Raw genomic sequence first — 28,000 nt, 5'->3', positions numbered from 1 at the left:
CTAGAACAAGGTCTCACACATGTTTAATAACTATTACCTCTGTTGCTGTCACCCAGTATGATTTGTTATTTGTAAACCTACTTCCATTTCTCCTACTATTCCCCCACTTACTCTGCTTCAGCCACACTGGCTCCCTTGCTCTTCCGTGAATACCATACACAGCTCCTGACTCAAACAAAGCCTGTGTACTTTTTATTCAGCTGCCTTGATTTCTCACTTCCTCTAGGGCTCCACTCAACTGTTCCCTCTAAGACGAGACCTCTGATAACCCCATATAAAACAGCAACTCACAACTACAACTCTACAACACTCTTACTCTGCTTCATTTTGCTCCACAGCACTTATCACATCTAATACACTCTCTGTTTATTTACTCTTGTCTCCCAACACATAATAGGGGCATTCAGTCTGAAGGGAGTCTGAAGGACTTAATGAATTATTCTAGAAGTACTAAGCAACTGAAACCCACAAGTGAAAAAATAAGGTAGTATGAATAGTAGAAATACAAAGTTCTCACTATCTGCAATATATATTATTGTGTTCTTGGAAAGCAAGAAAACAAACAAACAAAAAAAATCAACTGAAAAAACAACCAGAAACAATTAAAAAAAAAAAAATCAAGTCAACAAGTTAGAATACATACATCAAATTAAATTACGTACCTAAAGATAAGCTTTAAAATGTGTGGGCTACATTTAATTAAATATTTTAAGTATTTTTGGAGTTAGAAGATATTGAAAAAAGTGGAAAAACATTTCACTTATGAACAAAAGAATTTACTATGGTAAAGATGACAACTGTTTCATGAATTTATCTCTGAATTAATGTAATTATTAATTCCAACCAAAATACCAATTAAATCTTCCTTTGAACATAAAAAAATTATAACTAAATTCATCTGGAAAAAAAACTGACACAAGGGAACGATTTTTACTGGGATTGCATTGAATTTGTAGATAGGCATTTGTAGTAGGCATTATTTTTAAATGAGTAGCTCTTATTTAAAAATTGATACACCCAAAAGAATTCTCATCTTTTTGATTCTTTGTCTATTTTGGATCATGTTAAATGTCCTGTGACCAGAGAGATGGGAAAGAAATAAAAAGCATCCAAATTGGAAAGGAAGAAGTAAAACTGTCTTTGTTTGCAGACAAGATGATCTTCTATGTAGAAAATTATAATAATTCCACAGGAAAACTGTTAGAATAAATGAATTCAGCGAAGTTTTAGGATACAAAATCAACATACCCAAGCAACGAACACTCAGAAAAGGAAATGAAGAAGATCTCAATTACACAATTTCATGAAAAAAGAGTAATATATTTAGGAATAAACTAATCAAGAAGATGAAAGACTTGCATACTTAAAATTACAAAGTACTGCTGAAATAAATTAAAGAAATAAATGGAGACACCCATATTCATGGATTAAAAGACTTAATATTGTTAAAGTGTCCATACTACCCAAAGTGATCTACAAATTCAATGCAATCCCAGTAAAAACCCCAATGGCATTTTTGAAAAAACAGAATTAGAAAAAACAATGCTAAAAATCATATGAAACCATTATGAAAGACCTTGATTATCCAAAACAAGAATCAAAGTTACAGTAATCAAAACCTTTCAGTACTGGCATAAAGACAGACCTACAGACCAATGGAAGAGAATGGAGAGCCCAGAAATAAACCCATATACATATGATCAGTAGATGTGAACAAAGGTGCCAAGACTACAGAATAGGGAAAGACTAGTCCCTTCAACAACTGGTGATGGGAACAGTGGATATCCACATACAGAAACGTGACACGAGATCCATCTGTCTCTTACATCGCACACAAAAATCAACTCAAAATGGATTAAAGACTTAAACCCAAGACCAGAAACAATAAAGGGAAAACATCTTTAACATTGGTCTTGGAATGACTTCTTGGCTATGATGTGAAAAGAACAAGGAACAAAAGCAAAAATAGAAAAGTGCAACTACATTAAACTAGAAAGCTGTTGCAGGGCAAAAAAGGAGCCTAAAGAATAAGAAAATATGTGCAAATCATATATATGATAAGAGATTAGTATCCAAAGTATCTAAGTAACTCCTACAACTCAATAGCAAAAATAAACAAAAAACCCCAACAAAACAAAAACCCTTATTAAAAAATGGGCAAAGGGCTTCAATAGATAATTCTCCAAAGAAGACATTACGAACAGCCCAGAGGTATACAAATACTTGTTCAACATCACTAATCAGAAGGAAAATGCAAATCCACATTTGCAAATACACAAACGCAAAGCCACAAAGAGGTGTTAACTCACACCTCTTAGGACAGCAACTACAAAAAATAGTGAAAATAACAAGTGTTGACAAGGATGTGAACAAATCGGACCACGTGTACACTCTTGGTAGAAATGCAAAATGATGCAGCTGCTATGGAAAACAGAATGGAAGTTGATCAAAAAATTAAAAATAGGACCATCATCTGATCTAGCAATACCACTTTTGGGTATTTAACCAAAAGAATTAAAATCAGGATTTCGAAGATATATCAGCACTCCCATGGTTACTGCAGCATTATTCACAATGGCTAAGAGGTCCAGTGATGCATGAATAGATGAAGAAAATGTGGTACGTACACACACACACACACACACACACACACACACAATGGAACACTCTTCAACCACAGAAAGAAGGAAATTTTGGCATATACAACAACACTGATAAACCTTGAAGATGGACCCCGAGCACATGCTGAGTGAAATCAGTCAGTCACAGAGGATAAATACTACATAATTCCACTTATAAGATATCTACAGTAGTCAAACTCATGGAAACAGAAAAAATACGGGGGTTGCCAGGATCTGGAGGCTGAGTGGGGTGGGAGTGGTGAGGAAGTGCTGTTCAATAGATTTAGAGTTTCAATCCTGTTGGAGACCCTCTATACAGCTTAAGTTTTCAGTTAGCAATACTGCTATAACTGTATTGCATGATATACTTAACAGCGTATCATGTTATTGATATGCTTGATACACTTAAAAGTTTATTTAGAGGGTAGACCTAATGTTATGTGTTCTTAAATACAAACACACAGACATACACACAGTGTCCTATGGCCTGAGGAAACAATTTAAACTATGGGAATAAGTAAGGTTTCTCACGCCCACAATGTGGGTATTCACAAATCTTCCTTCTATTTCAAACACAGAGAAATGGTAATATTTACCTGTCCTATTATATAGAAGTATTTTAATTACAAGATCAGTTTTAATTTATCTTTTAATATGATATGTGGTCCACAGGGTCACAAAGAGTCAGATATGACTGAAGCGACTGAGCACGCACCATTCCAAGTACACAATTTATAAACCCCATCTCATACTACAGAAACAATAAATGGAAATAATTTCAGTAAAACCATGGCTCACAACCCAGAGCTGTTATGATTCCCTTAAACAAGCTGTCAATTATTATCACAAATTACCAGAATACCAGGAAGTTCAATTACTATCTTAAGCTAAGAAGACATGAGATCTAATGACTGGTTTTAAAAAAGATAAAATCGGCTTTAAGTAATGACATACTATTATAAGATACTTTTTGTAAAACCATAAAACCAGCACCTAATTTTTGGTTTTTGGAGAAATAGTCAAACTATAATACCAAACAGAAATATAAAGGGAGCATCTAATAATCCTACTGACTTCCTGATATTTTGACATACAGAAAAATTAATTATAATATCAATGTATGTATTTTTAAGGATTGAGAATGAAGAAAATGACACTTCAAATATTTCATCTGATGAAAATACCTGATAAAGAGAGATTAAAAAAAGGAAAATCACAGGTCTAAGATGGCATCACTTGTACTAAAGGCCATGATATCTAACCTAGATCAAAAACCTAACCCGAATGCAGTTTGAGCTTTCACCAGGAATGTAATCCTGACCAAGCAGTTTGGGATTTTCTGGTCAGCATCAATTAGCTAATCCGTCACACGGGCCCTCTCCAACCTCACTGAGGAGGAAAAAGCAACCTGTAGGATAAAACCCTTGCTATTCCTTCCCCACAAAAGATGTCCTGGTCTAACAATAATCCTTCCTTTCTTTTGCTAAAGGTCCCCTGTCCCATATTTCTTCCTCTAAAAGCTTTCCATTTTGTACATCCCCTAGGAGGGCTGTGCCAGTTGCCAGACAGGATTCTGCTCGATTCATGAGTCACCGAATACAACCAATTAGATCTACAAATTTACTCAGCTGAATTTTGTTTAAACATAACTTACAGCCTGTTTATTTGCTTGTCTTCTAGTAAGTGTTCATGATTAACAATGCTTAAGATAAGTATCACTTATTTTTGCATAAATTGTTATGAACCAATTTTGAACTTGGGTTCAATAGGATCAAGAAAAAAAGTCCCTTACTGAAATGGAAAGATCAAAATATCCAGCTTGGTATAGCCGCCAAAATAGCTTCTATTGGATGATTAGGTTTAGTTTTTGGTTTAAAGAAAACATGATCCTCACTCTCAAAAAAGTCTTACTCTAATGCAATGTTTATCAACCTTTTGGTCTTGTCACCTCTCTCCATGGAAATTTAATGCCACAGGTATTCTGTTTATGTACTGTGTGTATATATCTGTGCTTAATATATTAAGATTTTTTTTTCTCCTTAAAGAAATAAATTCCGCTGCCTTCTCAAGTTAAAGGCACATATGAGAAAACATTCCTCAGTGGTAACAGATGGTCTCCAGGTAGTGAGGGAAGAATGGTTTAATATGAGATTCCTGACTAGCATGCTAGGTCTCTTTTTCTCTTACCTGGATCCAGCTCTTCTTTTGAGAGCCAGGTTTACCTATGTGGCTCCGATGGACGATCCAAAATAAGTCATGTGCCCTCAACACAAGAGGTGAATTCCCAGTCTTTGGATTCTATCTTTCCTACTCTGGTAAAAATGTACAGTAGCATAGCTAGAGTCTCTCTATGCAAAGTAGGTCTTGTACCAGGCTACAAAAGGTTTCTGGAGTAAGAACAGAGAGAAGGAAAAATAAAGCATGGCACAGATTTTAAGCCAAGTAAGGAATACAAGCAGGAGGAGAAGGGGACGACAGAGGATGAGATGGTTGGATGGCATCACCGACTTGATGGACATGAGTTTGGGTGAACCCCGGGAGTTGGTGATGGACAGGGAGGCCTGGCGTGCTGGGATTCATCGGGTCGCAAAGAGTCGCAAGTGACTGAGTGACTGAATTGAACTGAAGGAATACAGGGTAAAACTTGTATCTCTAGAGGCTTACCAACGAGAACCACAGTCTATTATTCAGGGAGAGTTCTAATGTTGAGATGCTTCAAGCTTTCAGACATTCTGGTTCTCTCTCAGAAGACCTGATTTTAAATAAAGTTTTATAGTGGCTCTTGATCTATTCTTGAGGCCATGAGGCATAAACCACAATCAACTCACTAAGCTACCATTCCCGAAAATAAAAAATGTATGGCAAAACTATTCTCCCCACAAACTAAATTCTGACTTACATCTGCCCCTAATGTTAACACAGACAGTACTTCTTCCTTATCCTTTGTCTTATCAGTCACATTTTAAGTCTCATTCCTTCACCCTAAAATCCTGCCCATCCCTGCCTACCATGCTACTCAAGTGTGGATGTTTTAATAGGAACAGGTCTTCTTACCAGGGGAGTCTCTCTTCTCCATCTATCCTGTGTATACTGACCACACTACTAACCTATTTTTAAAAAATCCCATTATCCACAGGGTAGAGTCTAAATCTCTGTGCTATTACATTTATGGTTCTCCATAAACTATAATCAATCTGCTTTTCACATCTTATTTCCTACCATATTTCCTATTTATTTCCCACTATGACAAACAGAGAACAGTCACTACTGTTAGTCACTCAGTTGTGTCTGACTCTTTGTGATCCCATGGACCTTAGCCCACCAGGCTCCTTTGTCCATGAAATTCTCTAGGCAAGATACTAGAGTGGGTAGCCAGTCCCTTCTACGGGGGTCTTCCTAAACCAGGGATTGAACCTAGGTGTCTTGCACTGCAGGCAGATTCTTTACCATCTGAGCCACTGGGGAATACAACAGAGCATACCGCTGTAGTTAAATCAAACTACAATTTTCCAAACAGGCCTAGTAAGTCAATATCACCTCTGCTTTCACATTATCCTCATATGAAATACTCTCCATTCTCTTATACTGCCAGCAAAATGCCAGCCAGCCTTAAAGACTCAGCTGAACAGTTCTTTTCTTAATTACCCCAAGTGAAATGAACCTCACAACCTCTCTGGACTCACCAAGTGAATCAGGAGATATTAGCTCCTCTGTTCAATCAGTATTCTTTCACACAGCATCTTGCCTCAGTTCAGTAGCTCAGTCGTATCCGAATCTTTGCAAGCCCATGAATCGCAGCATGCCAGGCCTCCCTGTCCATGACCAACTCCCAGAGTTCACTCAGACTCACGTCCATCGAGTCGGTGATGCCATCCAGCCATCTCATCCTCTGTCGTCCCCTTCTCCTCCTGCCCCCAATCCCTCCCAGCATCAGAGTCTTTACCAATGAGTCAACTCTTCACATGAGGTGGCCAAAGTACTGGAGTTTCAGCTTTAGCATCATTCCTTCCAAAGAAATCCCAGGGCTCATCTCCTTCAGAATGGACTGGTTGGATCTCCTTGCAGTCCAAGGGACTCTCAAGAGTCTTCTCCAACACCACAGTTCAAAAGCATCAATTCTCCGGCGCTCAGCTTTCTTCACAGTCCAACTCTCACATCCATACATGACCATTGGAAAAACCATAGCCTTGACTAGACGGACCTTTGTTGGCAGAGTAATGTCTCTGCTTTTGAAAATGCTATCTAGGTTGGTCATAACTTTTCTTCCAAAGAGTAAGCATCTTTTAATTTCATGGCTGCAGTCACCATCTGCAGTGATTTTGGAGCCCCCAAAAAATAAAGTTTGACACTGTTTCCACTGTTTCCCCATCTATTTCCCATGAAGTGATGGGACCGGATGTCATGATCTTTGTTTTCTGAATGTTGAGCTTTAAGCCAACTTTTTCACTCTCCACTTTCACTTTCATCAAGAGGCTTTTTAGTTCCTCTTCACTTTCTGCCATAAGGGTGGTGTCATCTGTATATCTGAGGTTATTGATATTTCTCCCGGCAATCTTGATTCCAGCTTGTGCTTCTTCCAGCCCAGCGTTTCTCATGATGTACTCTGCATGTAAGTTAAATAAGCGGGGTGACAATATACAGCCTTGACGTATTCTTTTTCCTGTTTGGAACCAGTCTGTTGTTTCATGTCCAGTTCTAACTGTTGTTTCCTGACAGTGCATATAGGTTTCTCAAGAGGCAGGTCAGGTGGTCTGGTATTCCCATCTCTTTCAGAATTTTCCACAGTTTACTGTGATCCACACAGTCAAAGGCTTTGGCATAGTCAATAAAGCAGAAATAAGATGTTTTTCTGGAACTCTCTTCCTTTTTTGATGATCCAGTGGATGTTGGCGATTTGATCTCTGGTTCTTCTGCCTTTTCTAAATCCAGCTTGAACATCTGGAAGTTCACGGTTCACATACTGCTGAAGCCTGGCTTGGAGAATTTTGAGCATTACTTTACTAGCGTGTGAGATGAGTGCAATTGTGCGGTAGTTTGAGCATTCTTTGGCATTGCCTTACTTTGAGATTGGAAGGAAAACTGACCTTTCCCAGTCCTGTGGCCTCTGCTGAGTTTTCAAAATTTGCTGGCATATTGAGGGCAGCACTTTCACAGCATCATCTTTCAGGATTTGAAATAGCTCAACTGGAACTCCATCACCTCCACTAGCTTTGTTCGTAGTGATGCTTTCTAAGGCCCACTTGACTTCACATTCCAGGATGTCTGGCTCTAGGTCAGTGATAACACCATCGTGATTATCTGGGTCGTGAAGATCTTTTTTGTACAGTTCTTCTTTGTATTCTTGCCACCTCTTCTTAATATCTTCTACTTCTGTTAGGTCCATACCATTTCTGTCCTTTATCGAGCCCATCTTTGCATGAAATGTTCCCTTGGTATCTCTAATTTTCTTGAAGAGATCGCTAGTCTTTCCCATTCTGTTGTTTTCCTCTATTTCTTTGCATTGACCACTGAGGAAGGCTTTCTTATCTCTTCTTGCTATTCTTTGGAACTCTGTATTCAAATGGGAATATCTTTCCTTTTCTCCTTTGCTTTTCGCTCCTCTTCTTTTCACAGCTATTTGTAAGGCTTCCCCAGACAGCCATTTTGCTTTTTTGCATTTCTTTTCCATGCGGATGGTCTTGATCCCTGTCTCCTATACAATGTCAAGAACCTCCGTTCATAGTTCATCGGGCACTCTATCAATCATATCTAGTCCCTTAAATCTATTTATTTCCACTGTATAATCATAAGGAATTTGATTTAGGTCATACCTGAATGGTCTAGTGGTCTTCCCTACTTTCTTCAATTTAAGTCTGAATTTGGCAATAAGGAGTTCATGATCTGAGCCACAGTCAGCTCCTGGTCTTGTTTTTGTTGACTGTATAGAGCTTCTCCATCTTTGGCTGCAAAGAATATAGTCAATCTGATTTTGGTGTTGACCATCTGGTGATGTCCATGTGTAGAGTCTTCTCTTGTGTTGTTGGAAGAGGGTGTTTGCTACGACCAGTGCATTCTCTTGGCAAAACTCTATTAGCCTTTGCCCTGCTTCATTCCGTATTCCAAGGCCAAATTTGCCTGTTACTCCAGATGTTTCTTGACTTCCTACTTTTGCATTCCAGTCCCCTATAATTAACAGGACATCTTTTTTGGGTGTTAGTTCTAAAAGGTCTTGTAGGTCTTCATAGAACCGTTCAACTTCAGCTTCTTCAGCGTTACTGGTTGGGGCACAGACTTGGATTACCGTGATACTGAATGGTTTGCCTTGGAAACAAACACAGATCATTCTGCCGTTTTTGAGATTGCATCCAAGTACTGCATTTCGGACTCTTTTGTTGACCATGATGGCTATTCCATTTCTTCTAAGGGATTCCGGCCCACAGTAGTAGATATAATGGTCATCTGAGTTAAAGAATGTCCATTATAGTTCGCTGATTCCTAGAATGTCAACGTTCACTCTTGCCATCTCTTGTTTGACCACTTCCAATTTGCCTTGACTCATGGACCTGACATTCCAGGTTCCTACGTAATATTGCTCTTTACAGCATCGGACCTTGCTTCTATCACCAGTCACATCCACAACTGGGTATTGTTTTTGCTTTGGCTCCGTATCTTCATTCTTTCTGGAGTTATTTCTCCACTGATCTCCTGTAGCATACTGGGCACCTACTGACCTGGGGAGTTCCTCTTTCAGTATCCTATCATTTTACCTTTTCATACTGTCATGGGGTTCTCAAGGCAAGAATACTGAAGTAGTTTGCCATTCCCTTCTCCAGTGGACCACATTCTGTCAGACAGCATCTTGCCTAAATAGGCCCAATCTAGAGTATTTCACAAGAAAACAGCAAAGCCAGCTACTCAGAGACATGTGAATTGGAAACATTTTTCTAGCCACAACCACCACCATTCCTTATTGCCAGCACCACTACTCATACATATACTCTGCTCAACGGGTAAATCTCTGCAATTAGGCTACTTACACACGCTTTCTGGTCGGTTAGTTTTCACACTGGGTAACAAGCTCTTTGAAGGGAGGAACCACGTCTTTGTACCTTCTATTCTAATTAAACTGAGTACTAAACAAATATTCACGAAGCTGAATCACTGAAGTGACATAGGGTCGAGGAGCAGGAAGAAAGTGCAGATATACTAAGTAAAACATCTTCTTTATTTTTGAACATTATTCCCTTGCCCTGTGTAAATATCTAATCTGACCAGTACAGTGGGCCTCAAGCTTACTGTGACAATAATGTGGCTCTAGTATGTTAAGGAGTGGCTAGGCAATCCATGGTTAACCTTTGAAAAGTAATTATCACGAATCATGTAACAACTATCTTCATGAGGGCAATCAACACCTGGCAGCACTGAACAAACAACTGGAGGCAAGGGGTTTAATCAAGCGCTCAGGAAGATGGGAAAAGCAGCAGATAACTCATTCTCCTCCCTGCCCTCTGTGACACGAGAAGGAGGAGGAAAATGCACTCTCCCACCTCTCAGGACAGAGAAGGCTAATGTCAAAGGCTGGCAGGAAAGAAGATTCATAACAGTTAACTCTGGAGCCCCATGAAAAAACTGTGGAATGGGTCTTACTGGTATTTAGTCACACTTTCAAATTTTTGCTTTACAGTTTAATAAACAATGCTCTTCTGAAAACAAAACATCATACCTTATTTTCTCATGATGAATTTTCCTACTTATCAATCTCAGTACTTTTCACGGTGTTGGAAGAGGAATGAGTTTCCCTACTTAGAAGAGTTGCTCCCATGCTGCTGCTGCTGCTGCTAAGTTGCTTCAGTCGTGTCCGACTCTGTGCGACCCCATAGACGGCAGCCCACCAGGCTCCCCCATCCCTGGGATTCTCCAGGCAAGAACACTGGAGTGGGTTGCCATTTCCTTCTCCAGTGCAGGAAAGTGAAAAGTGAAAGTGAAGTCGCTCAGTCGTGTCCGACTCCTAGCGACCCCATGGACTGCAGCCTACCAGGCTCCTCTGTCCATGGGATTCTCCAGGCAAGAGTACTGAAGTGGGGTGCCATCACCTTCTCCTTGCTCCCAAGAGCTGCTACCTAATCAGTGTTATCTGTCTGCATTTACATTCTACTTTAATAACTAAAGCTGTAAAAAATACCACAAATGAGTGACTGCAAGCAACTTTAATTAAATACTATTTCTTTAGTGTGAAAAACTAAAGAACAACTGGTAAAGAGTCAAAGGAATCAGGTCCACAAATAAGATGAATGGCCTTGGGTAAATTACAAGCACCATGCCTGCTTCCCTGCAATAGGAAATGCGAGCATTAGGTGGAAGAGACTGTTCAAATGACACTTCTCTGCCTTCGAGTATTTTCTACGCCAAGTTCTGAAAATTGTAAAAAGATCTGACCACTATCTATCTATGACCTAAAAAGTATCTTCTGGCTCTAAAATAGACTTTAAAACACAATAAGAAGAAAAAAGATAAGAACTTGAAAGTGAAGTCTGAAAGTACTGTGTTGATTTGAGTTTTTCCGTAAGATATAGTAAAACCCAAACGAACTTTTGGGCCTGGAACCCAATATGTATCTGTGCATTCTATTCTATTAGCAGGCTCTGCCACAAGCGTTCATTTGGATCCCTTTTAACTTTCTTTTAAAGTAAGTCTCAAGAGCTGGCGGTGTACTAGCTCCATCAGCCTAACAACCACAGAAACAAACCTGCAGTCTGACAAGAGCAGGTTTACTGACCCCCTGCAACAAGCAAGACTGCACACCGGGGCAATCTTCAGCCGTCTCACAAAACAAAGGAGAAAGAGTAGTTACAAGATTTGGGAAAGAATAGTTAGCCTTCCCTGGTGGCTCAGATGGTAAAGAATCTGCCTGCAATGTGGGAGACCTGGGTTGGGAAGATCCCCTGGAGGAGGGCATGCCAACCCACTCTAGTATTCTTGCCTAGAGAATCCCCATGGACAGAGGAGCCTGGCAGGCTACAGTCCATGGGTCACAAACAGTTGGACACAACTGAGCAGAGTATGAAAGCTGTAAGACTTACAACTATAATAATATTTATAGTAGTTATAAAAGAGTGGAGTATAGGGCTTCCCAGGTGGCGCGATGGTAAAGAACTCGCCTGTCAACACAGGAGATGTAAGAGATGCTGGTTCAGTCCCTGGGTTGAGAAGATCCCCCGGAGGAGGGCATGACAACTGACTTCGATATTCTTGCCTGGAGATGTCCAGGGTCAGAGGTGCTTGGTGGGCTGCAGGCCACAGGTTGCAAAGAATCGGACACCAGTGAAGTGACTTAGCACGCACACACAGAGTACAGGTGAGATTTACATGAAGCTGTGTTTTGATAGGCTTAGAGCAAAGCAGAGCTGTGCGTAAAGGGTCTACTTCAGGACTGGACTGCAAAGTGAACCAAGATCCTCTTTCCTCAGGAACTACAAAGTTAAGACAGATGTGGATGCTGTGTCCAGAAACCCCTTATCTGGAGCTGTGTGTCTTGGCTGTAAATTAAGACCATTATTCTATGTCAGAGAGACCTAGATTCTCCAGGCAAGAGTGGGATGTTTTATTCTTCCTGATATAATTACACACAAGTCAAGTTTCTGACAGCCTGATTTTCCAAAACAAAGTTTTTCAGTGAGTTGGCAAGCCACAGTCATTCAAAGACAGGGTTTGTTATGACATTTCACAGCTCTGTCATTCTTGGGAGAAATATTGTTTCTTGTTGAGTTTGAGGTTTTATCTATGTCTGCTATTCCAGCTTGATAAATGGCCAGATTCTGACTTTCTCCGCTATTTAAGATTCCTGTCTCCACAGCTTGCTAATTAAACTGATTACATTACGCTCTTCAGAAAAGTTTGTTTGCCGATTTATCTTTTGTTTGTTATACAGCAATTTCTCCATGAAAGATATCCAACTTCAGTGGATACACTGGTTTTGAAGAAACATTATCTAACCTCAGTGAAGTTTATGTACTCATTTAATGTGCTAGCTTAATTTCAATTAGTATAATGCCCTCAAGGTCCATCCATGTTGCTGCAAACGGCAGATTTCCTTTCTCTCTTGGCTAAATTATACTCCGTGTATATATGTATACACATGCTCGCACACAGGGAGAAGGCAATGGCACCCCACTCCAGTACTCTTGCCTGGCAAATCCCATTGATGGAGGAGCCTGGTGGGCTGCAGTCCATGGGGTTGCTAAGAGTCAGACACGACTGAGTGACTTCACTTTCACTTTCCACTTTCATGCATTGGAGAAGGAAATGGCAACCCACTCCAGGGTTCTTGCCTGGAGAATCCCAGGGACGGAGAAGCCTGGTAAGCTGCAGTCCATGGGGTTGCACAGAGTCGGACACGACTGAAGCGACTTGGCGGCAGCAGCAGCTCGCACACATGCACACACCCATATCTTCTTTATCCATTCATCCACAGACACTTAGGTTGTTTCTTTATCTGGGCAGTTGTGAATAATGACATAGGAGTGCAGGTATCTCTTCGATATCCTTTCATATCCTTTTGATATATACCTAGAAGTAAGACTGCTGGATCACACTGCAGTCCTATTTTTCATTTTTTAAGGAATCTTTATAGTGTTTTCCACAGTGGCTACACCAATGTACATTCCCACCAACAGTGCACAGGGGTGCCCTGTTCTCCACCTCCTCACCAACATTTATCCCTGGATAAAAAATGGGATATTTTTATGATAAAAACCTAAAAACCTGCACAGCAAAGGGAACCTCAAGAAAATGAAAAGACAGCCTACAGTATGGGAGAAAATATCTGATAATCATATATCAGGTAAGAGGTTAATATCCAAAAAAATATAAAAAACTCATAAAAGTTAATGGCAAGAAACCCCAAACAATCTGATTTAATAATGGACAGAGAACTGAAGAGATATTTTTCTGAGGAAGACACACAAATGGCCAACAAGTATATAAAAGGTGCTCAGCATCATTAATCACCAGGGAAATACAAACACACCACAATAAGACATCACCTCACGTCTGTTAAAATGGTTATCATAAGCAATAAAAAGATAACAAGTGTAGATTAATTTTTATTGTGAAGATCTCTGGGACTACAATGTAATTTATAAAACATCAATAAAATGTAAACTTTGTTAGAAGCAACTGGTCTTAAATGGAAACTGGACTTTCTTCTATACTGGTGTATTATGGGAATACAGTAAATATTACATTTGTATTAGCCGTATTTCAGGTAAAATGCCAGAAGTCACTGGTCCGCATTACATAGTGAGAATCAAGAAGCCTTTCTGCAGGAAGATGAGATCATGAAGTGACATTATCTGGGTAATGTTGTTCTCTTTTCTATGAAAGTATTAATATTTCTATCTCTCATTAAATACTTGTCTTAGTATTGCTCAGATTTTTTTTTTTTAACCCACTTCATGAGTAAGGCTTAAAATAAATTTACAAACATATTTGTTATCCTCTGAGACTTTGGGGAAAAGGTAACATGGATGGATAATTTATATAACAGGGCAGGAAATGCACTAATGAGCAGTTTTTAAAACAGAGACAAATTTACCTACCTAGGGGTAGTACCCGTCTAATTCCCTTAATACTAATTTCTAAAGAAAAGTTCTTTAATAGGTAAAAATCGATGACATATTGTTTCTAGGTGATATTCCAGTGACAGTTCTTGAATAGCAGCATAGGTAAGTCAATGGGCATAATAAAAACAGTTGATTTCTAACTTCAATTAAGTAGTCAATACTGTACAACAATTCCATCACTGTTAACTGGTCAGTTCCGTCTATTTTCTTACCCGGGTTCAAATCCTCAAAATAAAAACACTCAGATTGCCTCGTGGGGTAGACTACCGCTTGTGCCTCCAAAAGCCATTCTTTCCTTCTTCTTGGACATGTTAACGACTACTTTTCCCAGCCTCTTCCATTTCCCTCTTGCATTTCTGCAGCCATTGAAGTTACGTTATAGCAACAAAATGAGCAACAAAAACGAACAGAACTGGTGTGTGACTTCCAACCTCACTTTTTAAAAAGAAAAGTTACTTGCCTTAAAATATCTATCTCTCTACCTGCAAGCTAAAGATGGACATACCAGTGACCCAACCTCACATCAGCAGATGAATGAGTGCTCCACTGGGTGATAAATCACAAGGAACAGGCATCCTTGAACAACCTCATGGAACAGAACTGAATTACCAACTTGTGCTCACCTCAGAACTGTTATATGACAGAGAAATAAATGTCAATTTTGTTTAGGTCACTTTATTTTGGGTATTTTTGCTATAGCAGTTAACCTGAATGTAATATGCTTCTTTTAAAAAATGTTTACAATTTGATACTGATTTACAATTTGTGCCAATTTCTGCTGTACAGCAAAGTGACTCAGTTATACATATATATACACATTCTTTTCCTAATACCCTTCTCAATATACCTCTTCACTGGTCTCTCTGTTTCCAATACTAATTTACATTTCAATTCATCTGCCACATTACTACCAGTTATCTTTTAAAACACAGACTAAATATTAGTCTTCTCCCTAATAATCTTCTGTGACCCATGGCTCTAGACTTTCTGGCATGGAACAAGGGTATTATGGTACCTAATCTGGCCCTAAGTATCTTTCTGGTTTTCATCCTTTATGGTCCACTCCCATCCTGGACCATGCCCCACTTTTTCCCATGAAGGTTCTTTAGCTCCAGCATCATTAGACTTCAGCTTTTTCCAATGAACAGAAAAACAAAACATAACTTTGTAAAATGAAAGACAGAGGAGGTAAAGAAAATTAAATCTGACTGAGCGACCAAAAAAAGGTGTGAAGAGACAGTATATACACATATGGTCACTAAAGTGACTAACTTCAGGGTATGCTCTTTCTGAGAAGCATCTGAAGATGTACTGACTATCCAGTGGCTGAAATGTCAACAGCATCAACATCCATAAAAAAAAAAACCACAAAATAAGCGGTTATTTAAATTATATGGATAATATACACTTTTTATTTAGGTGACATCCGTATAACAAAGTAGCATTTAGTATATTCCCAACACTGTGCCGCCATCACCTCTATCTAGTTTCAAAACACTTTATCGCCCCCAAAGGTGACCCCACACCCACTAAGCAGTCACTTCCCCTTCCTCCCTCTCCTCAGCCCCTGGCAACAACAAACTAGATTTCTGTCTCTTTGGATTTACTTATGCTGTATATTTCATATATTAATAAACAGAATATACAATAGGTGACCTACTGTGTTTGGCTTTTTAGCACAATGTTTCTGAGGTTCATCCTTTTTCATTTTGTAGTTTTATCAGTATGGATGATATAAATTTTACAAGCAGGAATATTTGTAAATGCAACATAGTGAAACCAACCTAAAGGCTCACATATAGACCAGTGACTGAATTAACTACTGTATAGTCATATGATGGAGTAACTATACAGAATGAGAATTAATGTGGAATGGTTTCTCAGACATAATGTTAAATGAAAAGGGCAAAATTCAAAGGGATAGCTATAGTATGCTCTAGCTGTCTACCTTTTGTGAAAAAACAAAAAATAAGAAAATATTCAAGTACTGCCCGTTTGGGTAAACAAAACAACACAACATGGAAAGGATAATCTTGAGACCATAAATTGTGGTTATCAACAGGAGATGAATGAGAATAGAATACAAAACAGAATGATACTTCCCTAAATCATGTTCAAGTTTCATGTACTTCACAAATACTCTAAAGGAATGAAATCAAAGATGAATACAAACAGAAACAAATGAACTGGTCAGGTTTTCATGGGGTAAAATGCATCCCCTCAAAAGATACGGCGAAATCAACCTCCAGTATTTCTGAATGTGATCCTATTTGGAAATAAGGTCTTTGCTGTAATCTAGTTAAGATGAGGCCTTTATGGTGGTCTCTATAGCTGGTGTCTTCATACGAAGGAGAAATTTGAACACGGGGTGTTTGCTCTGAGATGATGGAGGTAAGGACTGGAACCATCTATAAGCCATGGAATACCAAAATTGTTGGCCATATTTTTCAGAGTTCTCAGTAGGAACCAACTCTGCTGACACCTTGATTTCCAACTTGTAGCCTCCCCTGTAGAGAATAAACTTCTGCTGTTTCAAGCCATCTAGTTTGTGCTATTTTGTTATGGCAGCCTAGAAACCATACAGACTTCAAAAGAATAACATAAGCAATTTTGAAAGGGAGACGGAGAACCAGATTTTAGGATAATATATGCCCTCAGCCTACAGATCAACAGAATTCTGAACAATGACCTCCAGTTAGTAGCTGAATTCTCAAGGGAGGCATAGGTTCACAATACTTTTATGTTCAAGGATTAAGAAAATAAATAAATATACTGTTGATAATGGAAATGAAGTTTCTCTCTGTTGGAGAAGGAAGTTACACATATGGAATGGAGAGAAGAGTATTAGATTGGTATTGGAGGTATAAGCGTGAAATGGTTTTCAACAAAGATAGATGGGGATAGGGGAGGGAAGAGGTGCGTGGGTATGTATATATTTATGGGTGCATATACACACCTATTTCCTGGCTCTATCCCTGAAGACAACCTAGTAGAAACCATGCATCAGTAGCAATAAACAGACCCAGCATTCAAAACAAAGGCTCAGGAACTCTTTCAGATTAAAACAAACAAACAAACAAACCTGAAGAGACCTGGCAACTGATTGCAACACATCCTCCTAGATTTTCTTTTTTCTAAAAACGTACTACTGGGGCAACTGACAAAATCTGAGTAAGAACTGTGGATTAAATAACAGCCCCGTAGCAGCATTAATTTCCTGATTTTGATCACCGTACTGTTATGTAAGGCAATGAATGACATTCCACTGTTTTAAGGAAATACACACGAAAGGTATTCAGAGGAAGAGGGTATTTTAAGTGTAGGAAAAGAAATAGAGAAATCTAGATGAAATATTAAAATTCTTTGTACTATTCTTTCCAATTTTCCCTAAAGTCTGAAATTACGTTAAATAAAACTGTAACAACTTAAGATTTAACATTGAAAATAATGAACAATGAGCTCTATAGTAGAGAGGCAAACTTTCAAAAAATATTGCTGGAGAACTGGGAATTATTCTAAAAATTCCAGGAAGCGCCTGTAACGCTTGAATACATAATAGCACAGGCTCTAAGAAAACATAAACTTGGATTTGAATTTGCTCCTCTGTTATACAGTCCTAGGCAAATTAATCTTTCTGTGTCTCTATTCTATGAGATGGGGATGCTAATACCACACCTACTGCATTGCCTCTCATTAGGAGGATTAATTGAGACAGTACAAAGGAAGAGCTCAGTATAGGGTCTGGCACATTGTCCTAAGCAAGCATCCAAAAAGTGGCTGCTGGAACTCTTATCATCATTAGCATTATTGTTGTTATGTGAGTTTGTGAATTTAAGGAAGATAATTCCACCATCTGGAAAAACATTAATAAGAAAGTTAATTTCTGTTGAACCAAGTTCTGCACATCATCATTATTTTCTACTGATTTCTGGGCCCGTGCGGAATTCTGCCAGGGGCTTCCCAGGTGGCACTAATGGTAAAGAACCTGCCAACCAATGCAGGAGACATGAGACGTGAGTTCGACCCCTGGGATAGAAAGATTTCCCTGGAGGAGGGCATGGCAACCCTTTCCAGTTTTCTTTTCTGGAGAATTCCATGGACAGAGGAGCCTGGCAGGCTACAGTCCATGGGGTCACAAACAGTCGGACATGGCCAAATTCTCCTTTGTACCTTCTCTGATTTAGAAGACAAACCCAATATGATAGGTGCATTTTCCTGGTTTTTAATTTCAAAAGGACCTGTTAGTACTTCAGAGCCTATTAATGTTATTTTAAGTATCTCCAATAGTTCTAAGCATGTGTAAGAGTACATGTGTGTGTGAGAGACTCGGGAAAGTAAATGTTACCTTATACAACATTTTTAGACTTTAAAGACTAAATTGGATATATCAAAGATTCAAACTAAACATATAAAAAGGGCTCTTTTCTTTATTTGGTGGTGGTGGTTTAGGTGCTAAGTCATGTCTGACTCTTGTGACCCCATGGACTGTAGCCCGCCAGGCTCCTCTGTCCACAGGATTCTCCAGGCAAGAATACTGGAGTGGGTTGCCATTTCCTTCTCCAATACATTAAACTACTTAATTTTCACACCAATACTAGGAAGTAGAAACTATTGCTATCCCTACTATGCAGAAAGGAAAAACAGGTAGAGCAGTTAAATATCTGCCAAGGTCACACAGTTTGCTGTGATGGAGCCTCAATTATAATCTAAGCATTCTGGGTCCAAAGTCCACATTCTTAACCACTATACCATGCGTGGTTTGATTTCACTATCCATCATAAAAACAACTGGGCTTCAAACTAAGCACTTCCTTAGTAACTTTAACTTTTCAGAACATAAATGAGAATCAGGCACGCACAAAAAGGTAACATGAGAAGACAAGAGAGATAATGCACAGTTCAAAGGAAAGTTCTTCTGATAAACTCATAGCATGCTCTTTTTCATTAGATACAATTCTAACAAACCTGATTGTCCAATCTTCTGGCCAACAGTGCAACAGAAACAAGCAGACAGAGGAGGCAGATATAAAGGGCCAGACTTCAAAATCAAGAAATGTGCCTTGTCATTTTGTCTTAATACAATACATTGTCAGTAAATGTTAATTGATGTAAAGAGAAGCAACTAGGTGATTCGCTGACAGTCCAGTGGTTGGGATTCTATTAAGTTGCTCAGCATGGCCATCAGAGAGATGGGAGTGGGGGGAGCAGGGGCAACTAGAGACACTGAGTGGGGAAAGGTCATCATTTAGAGCCTTTTTCTAAGAGGCACAGTGACGTTTTTTTATTTGTCATGAGCTGCTGAAGACAACTTATAACTATTAGTTACATTATGATAACTATCCTACTCTCAGCATGCTATTTGAGATGAAATGCATTTGAGAAATACTTACAGATAATGGTTAAAACAACTTTGGCAATTTAAATAGAATTTTAGAAAATTTACCTCTATGAAATCCTTTATTTTCCAAAGTCACTGAATATCTTACATTATTGTATCTACCTCTGATATCCAAACAATGCCATTATCAGCCATTATGTTACCCTTCATCAAATTCTATACAAAAAAATTTAAACAATTTTGCCCAAATACGGTTTCACTTAGCTTCACGTTCAGATTGGATATCAGTTATCAAGAAAAAGGGGAAAAACAACTACTTTGGATGCAAATTCTTAAAATCCTTTTCATTACACTTGACTATTTCAGGTTTAGTTTTTGTTTTTCAAAATGTCAAAGACTAGATATTAGAATTCTAATTCAGAAAAATGAGTACATAACACTACCAATGAAGCTGTCCTCTTCTACCACATTCCAAATCAAACCTGAATCTTACCAGTCTTCGAGAGCTAACTTCCCACCCACAGAAGACCACATTAAATGATTCTATGGCGAGATAACTGGCAAAACCCAGTTATCTGGGTTAAGGGGGGAAGTTCCACAGGACAAATGACTAAGGACAAAAGGCAGGAGGGACAAGGAAAAAAATAAAGAAGTGAAGGCAGAACCTATAGACATAAAAGAAGTTTGAGACATATCAACTAATTGTAACATGTGAAACTTATTTGTTATTAAGAAGCTCTTATTAATATTGTTAAGAGAAGACAATGGTATTATGATTATATTTTTATAAACTATATCAAGGCATATTTTAAAATCATACATGGGCTTCCCTGGTGGCTGAGCACTAAATAATTCACCTGCCAATGCAGGAGGTGCGGGGTGATCCCTGAGTTCGGAAGATCCCCTGGAAAAGGAAATGGCAACTCACTCCAGTATTCTTGCCTGCGAAATCCCAGGGACAGAGGGGCCTGGCAGACTACAGTTTGTGGGGTTGCAAAGAGTCGGGCATGACAAGAACTAAACTATAGCAACAATTAATCCATATCAAGTGCATAATCAAAGATTTTTCTTTAGCAAATTCACCTAGTTGTGCAACCATCAGTATAAATAAATTTTAAAATTTAAAAAAGACCCCTCACATCCATTAACTATTAATCCCTTCTCACAAACACACCAGCTGACTAATCCTCTTTCTGACTCTGTAGATGTGTCTTTTCCAGACATTCCACATTAACAGAATCATCTGGCTCCTCACACTTCACAATTTTTAAGGTTCATTAGTGTCACAGCTGGAGAAGGCAATGGCACCCACTCCAGTGCTATTGCCTGGCAAATCCCATGGATGGAGGAGCCTGGAAGAGCAGGACACGACTGAGCGACTTCCCTTTCATTTTTCACTTTCATGCATTGGAGAAGGAAATGGCAACCCACTCCAGTACTCTTGCCTGGCAAATCCCATGGATGGAGGAGCCTGGAAGAGTCTGACACGACTGAGCGACTTCCCTTTCACTTTTCACTTTCATGCATTGGAGAAGGAAATGGCAACCCACTCCAGTGTTGTTGCCTGGAGAATCCCAGGGACGGGGGAGCCTGGTGGGCTGCCGTCTATGGGGTCGCACAGAGTCGGACACGACTGAAGCGACTAGCAGCAGCAGCAGCAGTGTCACAGCATGTATCAACAGCTTGTTTCTTTTTATTGCTGAATAGTATTCCATTGTGTTGTATAGACATATTTTGTCTATTTACAGTTTTGTCTATTCATTTACAGTCTATTCATTTACAGTTAGGCTGCTGTAGGGCAGTTAGGTTGCTGCCAACGTTTGCCTGTTAAGAATAACACTGCTGTGGACACGTGTGTGTAAAAGTTGCTGTGTAGGTAGATACACAGGAGTGGAACTGCTAGGTCATTGCTATTGCTATTGCTAAGTCACTTTACAGCAAACTAATACACTTTTCAAGAAATGTTTAAAGTGTTTTAGATATATTAGCTTATTTAATCCCTACAACAGCCTTAAGAGGAAGCTATTACTATTATCCCCATTCTAGGGATGAGGAAGCAAAAGTCCATCCAAAAAGCTTAAGCAATGTGGTCAAGTCAGATGAGAATCAAAGTAGCTTGGCTTTAGCATCTGTGGTCATAACCACAAGGCCATATACTTCAAGCTCAATGACAAGTTAAACATTTCTCACAAGACATAAACAAATTAAAGAAATTTAATACAAAAATTCAGGTGGCTTCTAAGAACACAAAAGGAGACAGTCCAATGTTAATTAAATTTAAGTGTATATTTCATAACATATATATGGTAGTAATTCTTGTTATCTCTGAGTGGCAGAGTTGAAATGTATTCCATTTCTTTTTATTTAATTGTATTTTCATTTATTACAGTGATATATATATATATATAAAAGGCAGTATTTAAGATTAACATAAAACAAACAACTCACTAATCAGAAAGCAAATGACCTGATGAACAATAAGATTTTAAGTTCCTAATTTTTTAAAGGACATTTTAAGATGTCCTGAGTGAGTACTATGCATTGACCCTAAGTTGAGTGCTGTGGACATAAATCTGATTGCAACTTAGGAAAAAAGAAAGGCAACTCTAGAATCACAGCTGTGGGAAAAGGTGCTCCTGTAGTAGGAGTCATCTTTATCAGAGGAGGGGTTAGGGAGAAAGGTTTCCCGAAAGAGAAGGCATTAAACTGATTTGAGGGAATGGTGTATGAACACACTGCTTCTAAGCAGACTCTTTCATCAATAACATAGCCTCTTCTTAATGATTAAAAACGGAGGCCCTGCTTCAAATGTCAAACCTTTCTTTTTTTGTCAGTTTGTCAATTTTGAATATCCACTAAAGAATAGGAGTTTCAAAGAAAAGGAAAAAAGCTTTGTCTTGTGATGTTAGAATATAATTAGAGCATAAAAAAAAATCTGTAAATACCTATAAATGAGAAAGTATTTTTTAAATTCATTATATTCACGTGTAGTTTGATCACAGTCAGTCAAGGCACCCTTGAAACTTCATCTTAATAGCACTTCTAAGTGTGCTGATGATTAAAATCAGGGGTGGGCAAACTACAAGCACAGGTGGCCTGGTTGGTTAAGAATGATTTTTCGGCAACGAATAGTATTTACGTTCCAGGAGGAAGAAAGAGAGGAGGGAAGAGAGCGAGAACCATAAACAGAGACTACATGTGGTCCCAAAAGCCTACAATATTTTACTCTCGACCTTTACAGAAAAAGTTGTCTACAATTAAAAAATTATATATATTACTGGATGGATCTGTGGCCATACAGAAAGGCATCAGCAGAAAGGCACTATCACTGAGGTGGAATTCAGTCTAGACACCAGTACACGTACATACTTACGATGGGAGGGAGAAACCGGGGAGGAGAGGGGTTTTTAAGAGTACGCAGTTAGTTCAGAAAGACATGGGTTCTGCAGGGAGTGGGGGGAATTCAGGGATAGAATACAGTTGAAGCAGATGAAAAATAGGGAGCAGTCCTAGGGCTTTACAAGCTACTCCAGGTGGAAGGCAGCTATTCCAATATTAACGACCCATAAAATGTGAGAGTTAGGTTTACTGAGGAAACTGAGACTCAGAGCTAAAGTTACTTGCCCAAGTTCACAGAGCAGGAGTATGGGACACCAAGAACTGGTCTGCAAATACCAGATGCCACTTCCGTTCTTTCCACTGCAGCACACTGCCTCTCGTCACTGGACAGAGTTAACCTGGACAAACCCCGCCATCACTGTGTGACAAGTGAGCTCAACAAGTGACAAGTGAGTCCAGAGGCAACAGTCTCCTCAGGAGCTCCCCTTCCTCCTGCAGTCATCAGTGGTTTCTCAGGGAAGAACTGGGCATGGTGTCTACAGGTCTCAGAGAGGTGGAGGAGCAGACAACAGCCCTCTCTGCCAGATATTGGGAACAATAGAGAATGTTGACCAAACATCATTAAAACAAGCCTGAGATATCCAGTGGCTGGATATTCTCAAAAGAGAATGTTGACCAAACATCATTAAAACAAGCCTGAGATATCCAGTGGCTGAGGGCAGTAAGAAACACCAAATTTCAATGAATTTACCTGGTTCCAATTTTATTACTTTAATTGCTGCCAGTTCACCGGTGTTAACATTCCGTGCCTAAAAAACAAAAGAAGATAACTGTGAAAAGAAAGCTTTCATAAAAACTTTATGAAATGCTATTTTAGCTTACTACTTATATTGTCAATTATTCAGAATATTTTTTAAAGCAAGAATTGTAAAAGTGATTTATATTTACAAAACAAACAGTATATTCTTCCCAATGAATTTCAACATCAATCCAAGTATAAATTTAATGAGGATGATAATAACAGCAGTTAACAGAAACCTAGATTGTAGTATATCTAAGCACTATTCCAAGTGGTTTTCTATTTATTGAATGTTTACAGCAATCTTAAAAGGCAGGTACTAATGTAATAATATCAATAATATTCTCGTGTTGCACATGAAGAATTTGAAGCACAGAGAACTTGCCCAGACCGTATAGCTAGGGACATGCTGGGATTCAAACCCAGGCAGTCTGACTCCAGAGCCTGAGTTTTTTAAGCATTACATTCCACTTCGATTCACTCAAGTTCAATTCAGTAGCTCAATTGTGTCCGACTCTTTGTGACCCCACGGACTTCAGCACACCAGGCTTCCCTGTCCATCACCAACTCCCAGAGCCTACTCAAACTCATGTCCATCGCATTGGTGGTACCATCCAACTATTTCATCCTCTGTCCTCCCCTTCTCCTCTCACCTTCAATCTTTCCCAGCATCAGGGTCTTTTGCATCAGGTGGCCAAAATATTGGAGTTTCAGCTTTAGCATCAGTCCTTCCAATGAATATTTAGGACTGATTTCCTTTAGGATGGACTGGTTGGATCACCTTGCACTCCAAGGGACTCTCAAGAGTCTTCTCCAACACCACAGTTCTAAAGCATCAATTCTTTGGTGCTCAGCTTTCTTTATAGTCCAACTCTCACATCCATACATGACTACTTGAAAAACCATAACTTTGACTAGATGGACCTTTGTTGGCAAAGTAATGTCTCTGCTTTTCAATATGCTGTCTAGGTTGGTCATGGCTTCTCTTCCAAGGAGCAAGCGTCTTTTAATTTCATGGCTGTAGTCACCATCTGCAGTGATTTTGGAGCCCCCAAAATATAGTCTCTAACTCTTTCCATTGCTTCCTCATATATTTGCCATGAAGTGATGGGACCAGATGCCATGATCTTAGTTTTCTGAATGTTGAATTTTAAGCCAATTTTTTCACTGTCCTGTTTCATTCAAAGAATTCTGAATTAACTTGCTTTAAACTTTTAACCTAAAAAAACTTTATGAAAATCATATACCTTTATATAACTGTAAAAACAAGCTCCTCATATCTGTTTAAACACATCTGATAGTATAAAGAAATCAATTCAATACAAACCAAATACATTTTACAAGCCACATATTAAAAGTAAAAACTATTTAAAAAAATCAACCCATAATATTAGATTGCCAGTGTTTACAAGTGTAATTACATGTAAGTAAGCAGAAATCATCTTTTCAATTTGTATAAAAATGGTAGTTATTTTTGTAAATTTAAAATGTTTTATAATTGAATAAAAATTTTAAAAATATTTTAAACTATGAACTGAAACAAATTGATTTTTGTATCAACTAATGAAGACCAATATATGCAATTCACTCAACACTGAAAAATTCATTCAAGTCATGAGAATTATTCTTAGTTGTAACACTTCTTATTAGTGGACTGGTATGATGCTGTGAAAGTGATGCACTCAATATGCCAGCAAATTTGGAAAACTCAGCAGTGGCCGCAGGACTGGGAAAGGTCAGTTTTCATTCCAATCCCAAAGAAAGGCAATGCCAAAGAATGCTCAAACTACCACAAAATTGCACTCATCTCACACGCTAGTAAAGTAATGCTCAAAATTCTCCAAGCCAGGCTTCAGCAATATGTGAACCGTGAACTTCCTGATGTTCAAGCTGGTTTTAGAAAAGGCAGAGGAACCAGAGATCAAATTGCCAACATCCGCTGGATCATGAAAAAAGCAAGAGAGTTCCAGAAAAGCATCTATTTCTGCTTTACTGATTATGCCAAAGCCTTTGACTGTATGGATCACAATAAACTGTGGGAAATCCTGAAACAGATGGGAATACCAGACCACCTGATCTGCCTTTTGAGAAACCTATATGCAGGTCAGGAAACAATAGTTAGAACTAGACATGGAACAACAGACTGGTTCCAAATAGGAAAAGGAATATGCCAAGGCTGTATATTGTCACCCTGCTTATTTAACTTCTATGCAGAGCACATCATGAGAAACGCTGGGCTGGAAGAAGCACAAGTGGAATCAAGATTGCCGGGAGAAATATCAATAACCTCAGATATACAGATGACACCACCCTTATGGCAGAAAGTGAAGAGGAACTCAAAAGCCTCTTGATGAAAGTGAAAGAGGAGCATGAAAAAGTTGGCTTAAAGCTCAACATTCAGAAAACGAAGATCATGGCATCTGGTCCCATCACTTCATGGGAAATAGATGGGGAAACAGTGTAAACAGTGTCAAACTTTATTTTTTTAGGCTCCAAAATCACTGCAGATGGTGACTGCAGCCATGAAATTAAAAGACACTTACTCCTTGGAAGGAAAGTTATGACCAACCTAGACAGCATATTCAAAAGCAGAGACATTACTTTGCCAACAAAGGTCCGTCTAGTCAAGGCTATGGTTTTTCCTGTGGTCATGTATGGATGTGAGAGTTGGACTGTGAAGAAAGCTGAGAGCCGGAGAATTGATGCTTTTGAACTGTGGTGTTGGAGAAGACTCTTGAGAGTCCCTTGGACTGCAAGGAGATCCAACCACTCCATTCTAAAGGAGATCAGTCCTGGGATTTCTTTGGAAGGAATGATGCTAAAGCTGAAACTCCAGTACTTTGGCCACCTCATGCGAAGAGTTGACTCATTGGAAAAGACTCTGATGCTGGGAGGGATTGGGGGCAGGAGGAGAATGGGAAGACACAGGATGAGATGGCTGGATGGCATCACTGACTCAATGGACATGAGTTAGAGTGAACTTCGGGAGTTGGTGATGGACAGGGAGGCCTGGTGTGCTGCAATTCATGGGGTTACAAAGAGTCGGACACGACTGAGCGACTGAACTGAATTGAACTGAAAGCTCAGTGAATCACCCATAAGGGATGATAACAATATTAACAGTGAATCCTTCTAAGAGTATTGGGGCATTAAAAAAAAAATCAGTTTCTAAGAAGATATATACGGGACACAGTCACTGCTAAAACATATAAATAAAAATTTAACCTTTAAACTCAAAGAACAACAAAGGTATTAAAAATACAAATTACAAAGAATTAAAATTAAAATTTCAAGGGAAGTTCATTCCTTTTGAAAAAAATCTCCATAACTCATGAACACTTATGATGCCAACTTACTAAAGAGTAGTAAGTTTTGAACTCAGCAGTAAGTTTTTGAACTACAAGCAGTTCAAAACAGATTTGAACATTTACTCAAATTAACTTAATTTCCACTACATGAAACAGACATTTCCAATAGTGTCACAGAAGTATTTATCGCTTTCACCAGGATAAGAAGACGTATATATATAAATGGAATAGAAATAAAATCAGAGTGTCATTCTGGGAGCATTTTGTAAAGAGGATGGAGCAGAGTGCAAAATATTCATTATATCACAGCACCGTTAGTCATAAATCTTCTCAAACACTATCAGAACACCTTGCCTTTCCTCACGTTGTGATACCTCTTCTCTGTTAGACTTCTTGACACTCTGTCCTCTAATCCGCATCTTTTTTAAGCACTTCTCCAATAAAATAAGACACCCCTCTCTAATTCTCAATTCTCCATTTAAAAATCTTGAAATAGTTTTATTTTCTGATTATTGAAAAATAAATTCAGAGTCTGGGTAATTCCAAACGAACGAGCAAAAGAAAATATGAACTCAGAGAAAGCTAAAGTGAAGTGAAGTCGCTCAGTCATGTCCGACTCTTTGCGACCCCATGGGCAGTAGCCTGCACCAGGCTCCTCTGTCCATTGGATTTTCTAGGCAAGAGTACTGGAGTGGGGTGCCATTTCCTTCTCCAGGGAATCTTCCCGACCCAGGGATCGAACCCAGGTCTCCCAGATTGTAGACAGACGCTTTACCATCTGAGCCACCAGGGAAGTCCCTCAAAGAAAGCTCGGGTGACTATTTTTACAACTGAAATTCTGTTTCCAACTGACCGCAAGAGGGCACACTTCCACTGACAACACAGGTTACACAAGGGTCCAAAATGGCTGCAGCACACAATGTACTCTTCTAAAAATAGATTCATTAATAGTTAACACAGCACACATTTAACAGGAAAACTACGACAGTAAACTAC

At 38.9% G+C, this 28,000-nt stretch overlaps 1 protein-coding gene across 9 annotated transcripts in view; it reads right to left on the bottom strand.

Moving 5' to 3' along the window:
* Positions 1-28,000, bottom strand: part of MAP4K3 (mitogen-activated protein kinase kinase kinase kinase 3) — a 184,975-nt gene that overhangs the window by 100,021 nt on the left and 56,954 nt on the right. For all 9 annotated transcript variants that reach the window (XR_015137174.1, XR_015137172.1, XR_015137173.1 and 6 more), the window contains exon 2: positions 23,649-23,706. Coding sequence is in view for 2 of the 9 variants with exons in the window: in XM_086327334.1 (XP_086183460.1) it covers positions 23,649-23,706 (58 nt within the window). In the remaining 7 variants the exon portion in view is untranslated. The remainder of the gene's footprint in view (positions 1-23,648; positions 23,707-28,000) is intronic.

Source organism: Bos grunniens, chromosome 11, assembly GCF_055505025.1.
Source record: "Bos grunniens cultivar Pamir isolate PY7600 chromosome 11, Bosgru_T2T1.0, whole genome shotgun sequence".
NCBI classification, from domain to species: domain Eukaryota; kingdom Metazoa; phylum Chordata; class Mammalia; order Artiodactyla; family Bovidae; genus Bos; species Bos grunniens.
Note: the sequence above shows the minus strand (reverse complement) of the source record. Positions and strands in the feature narration are given on the sequence as shown.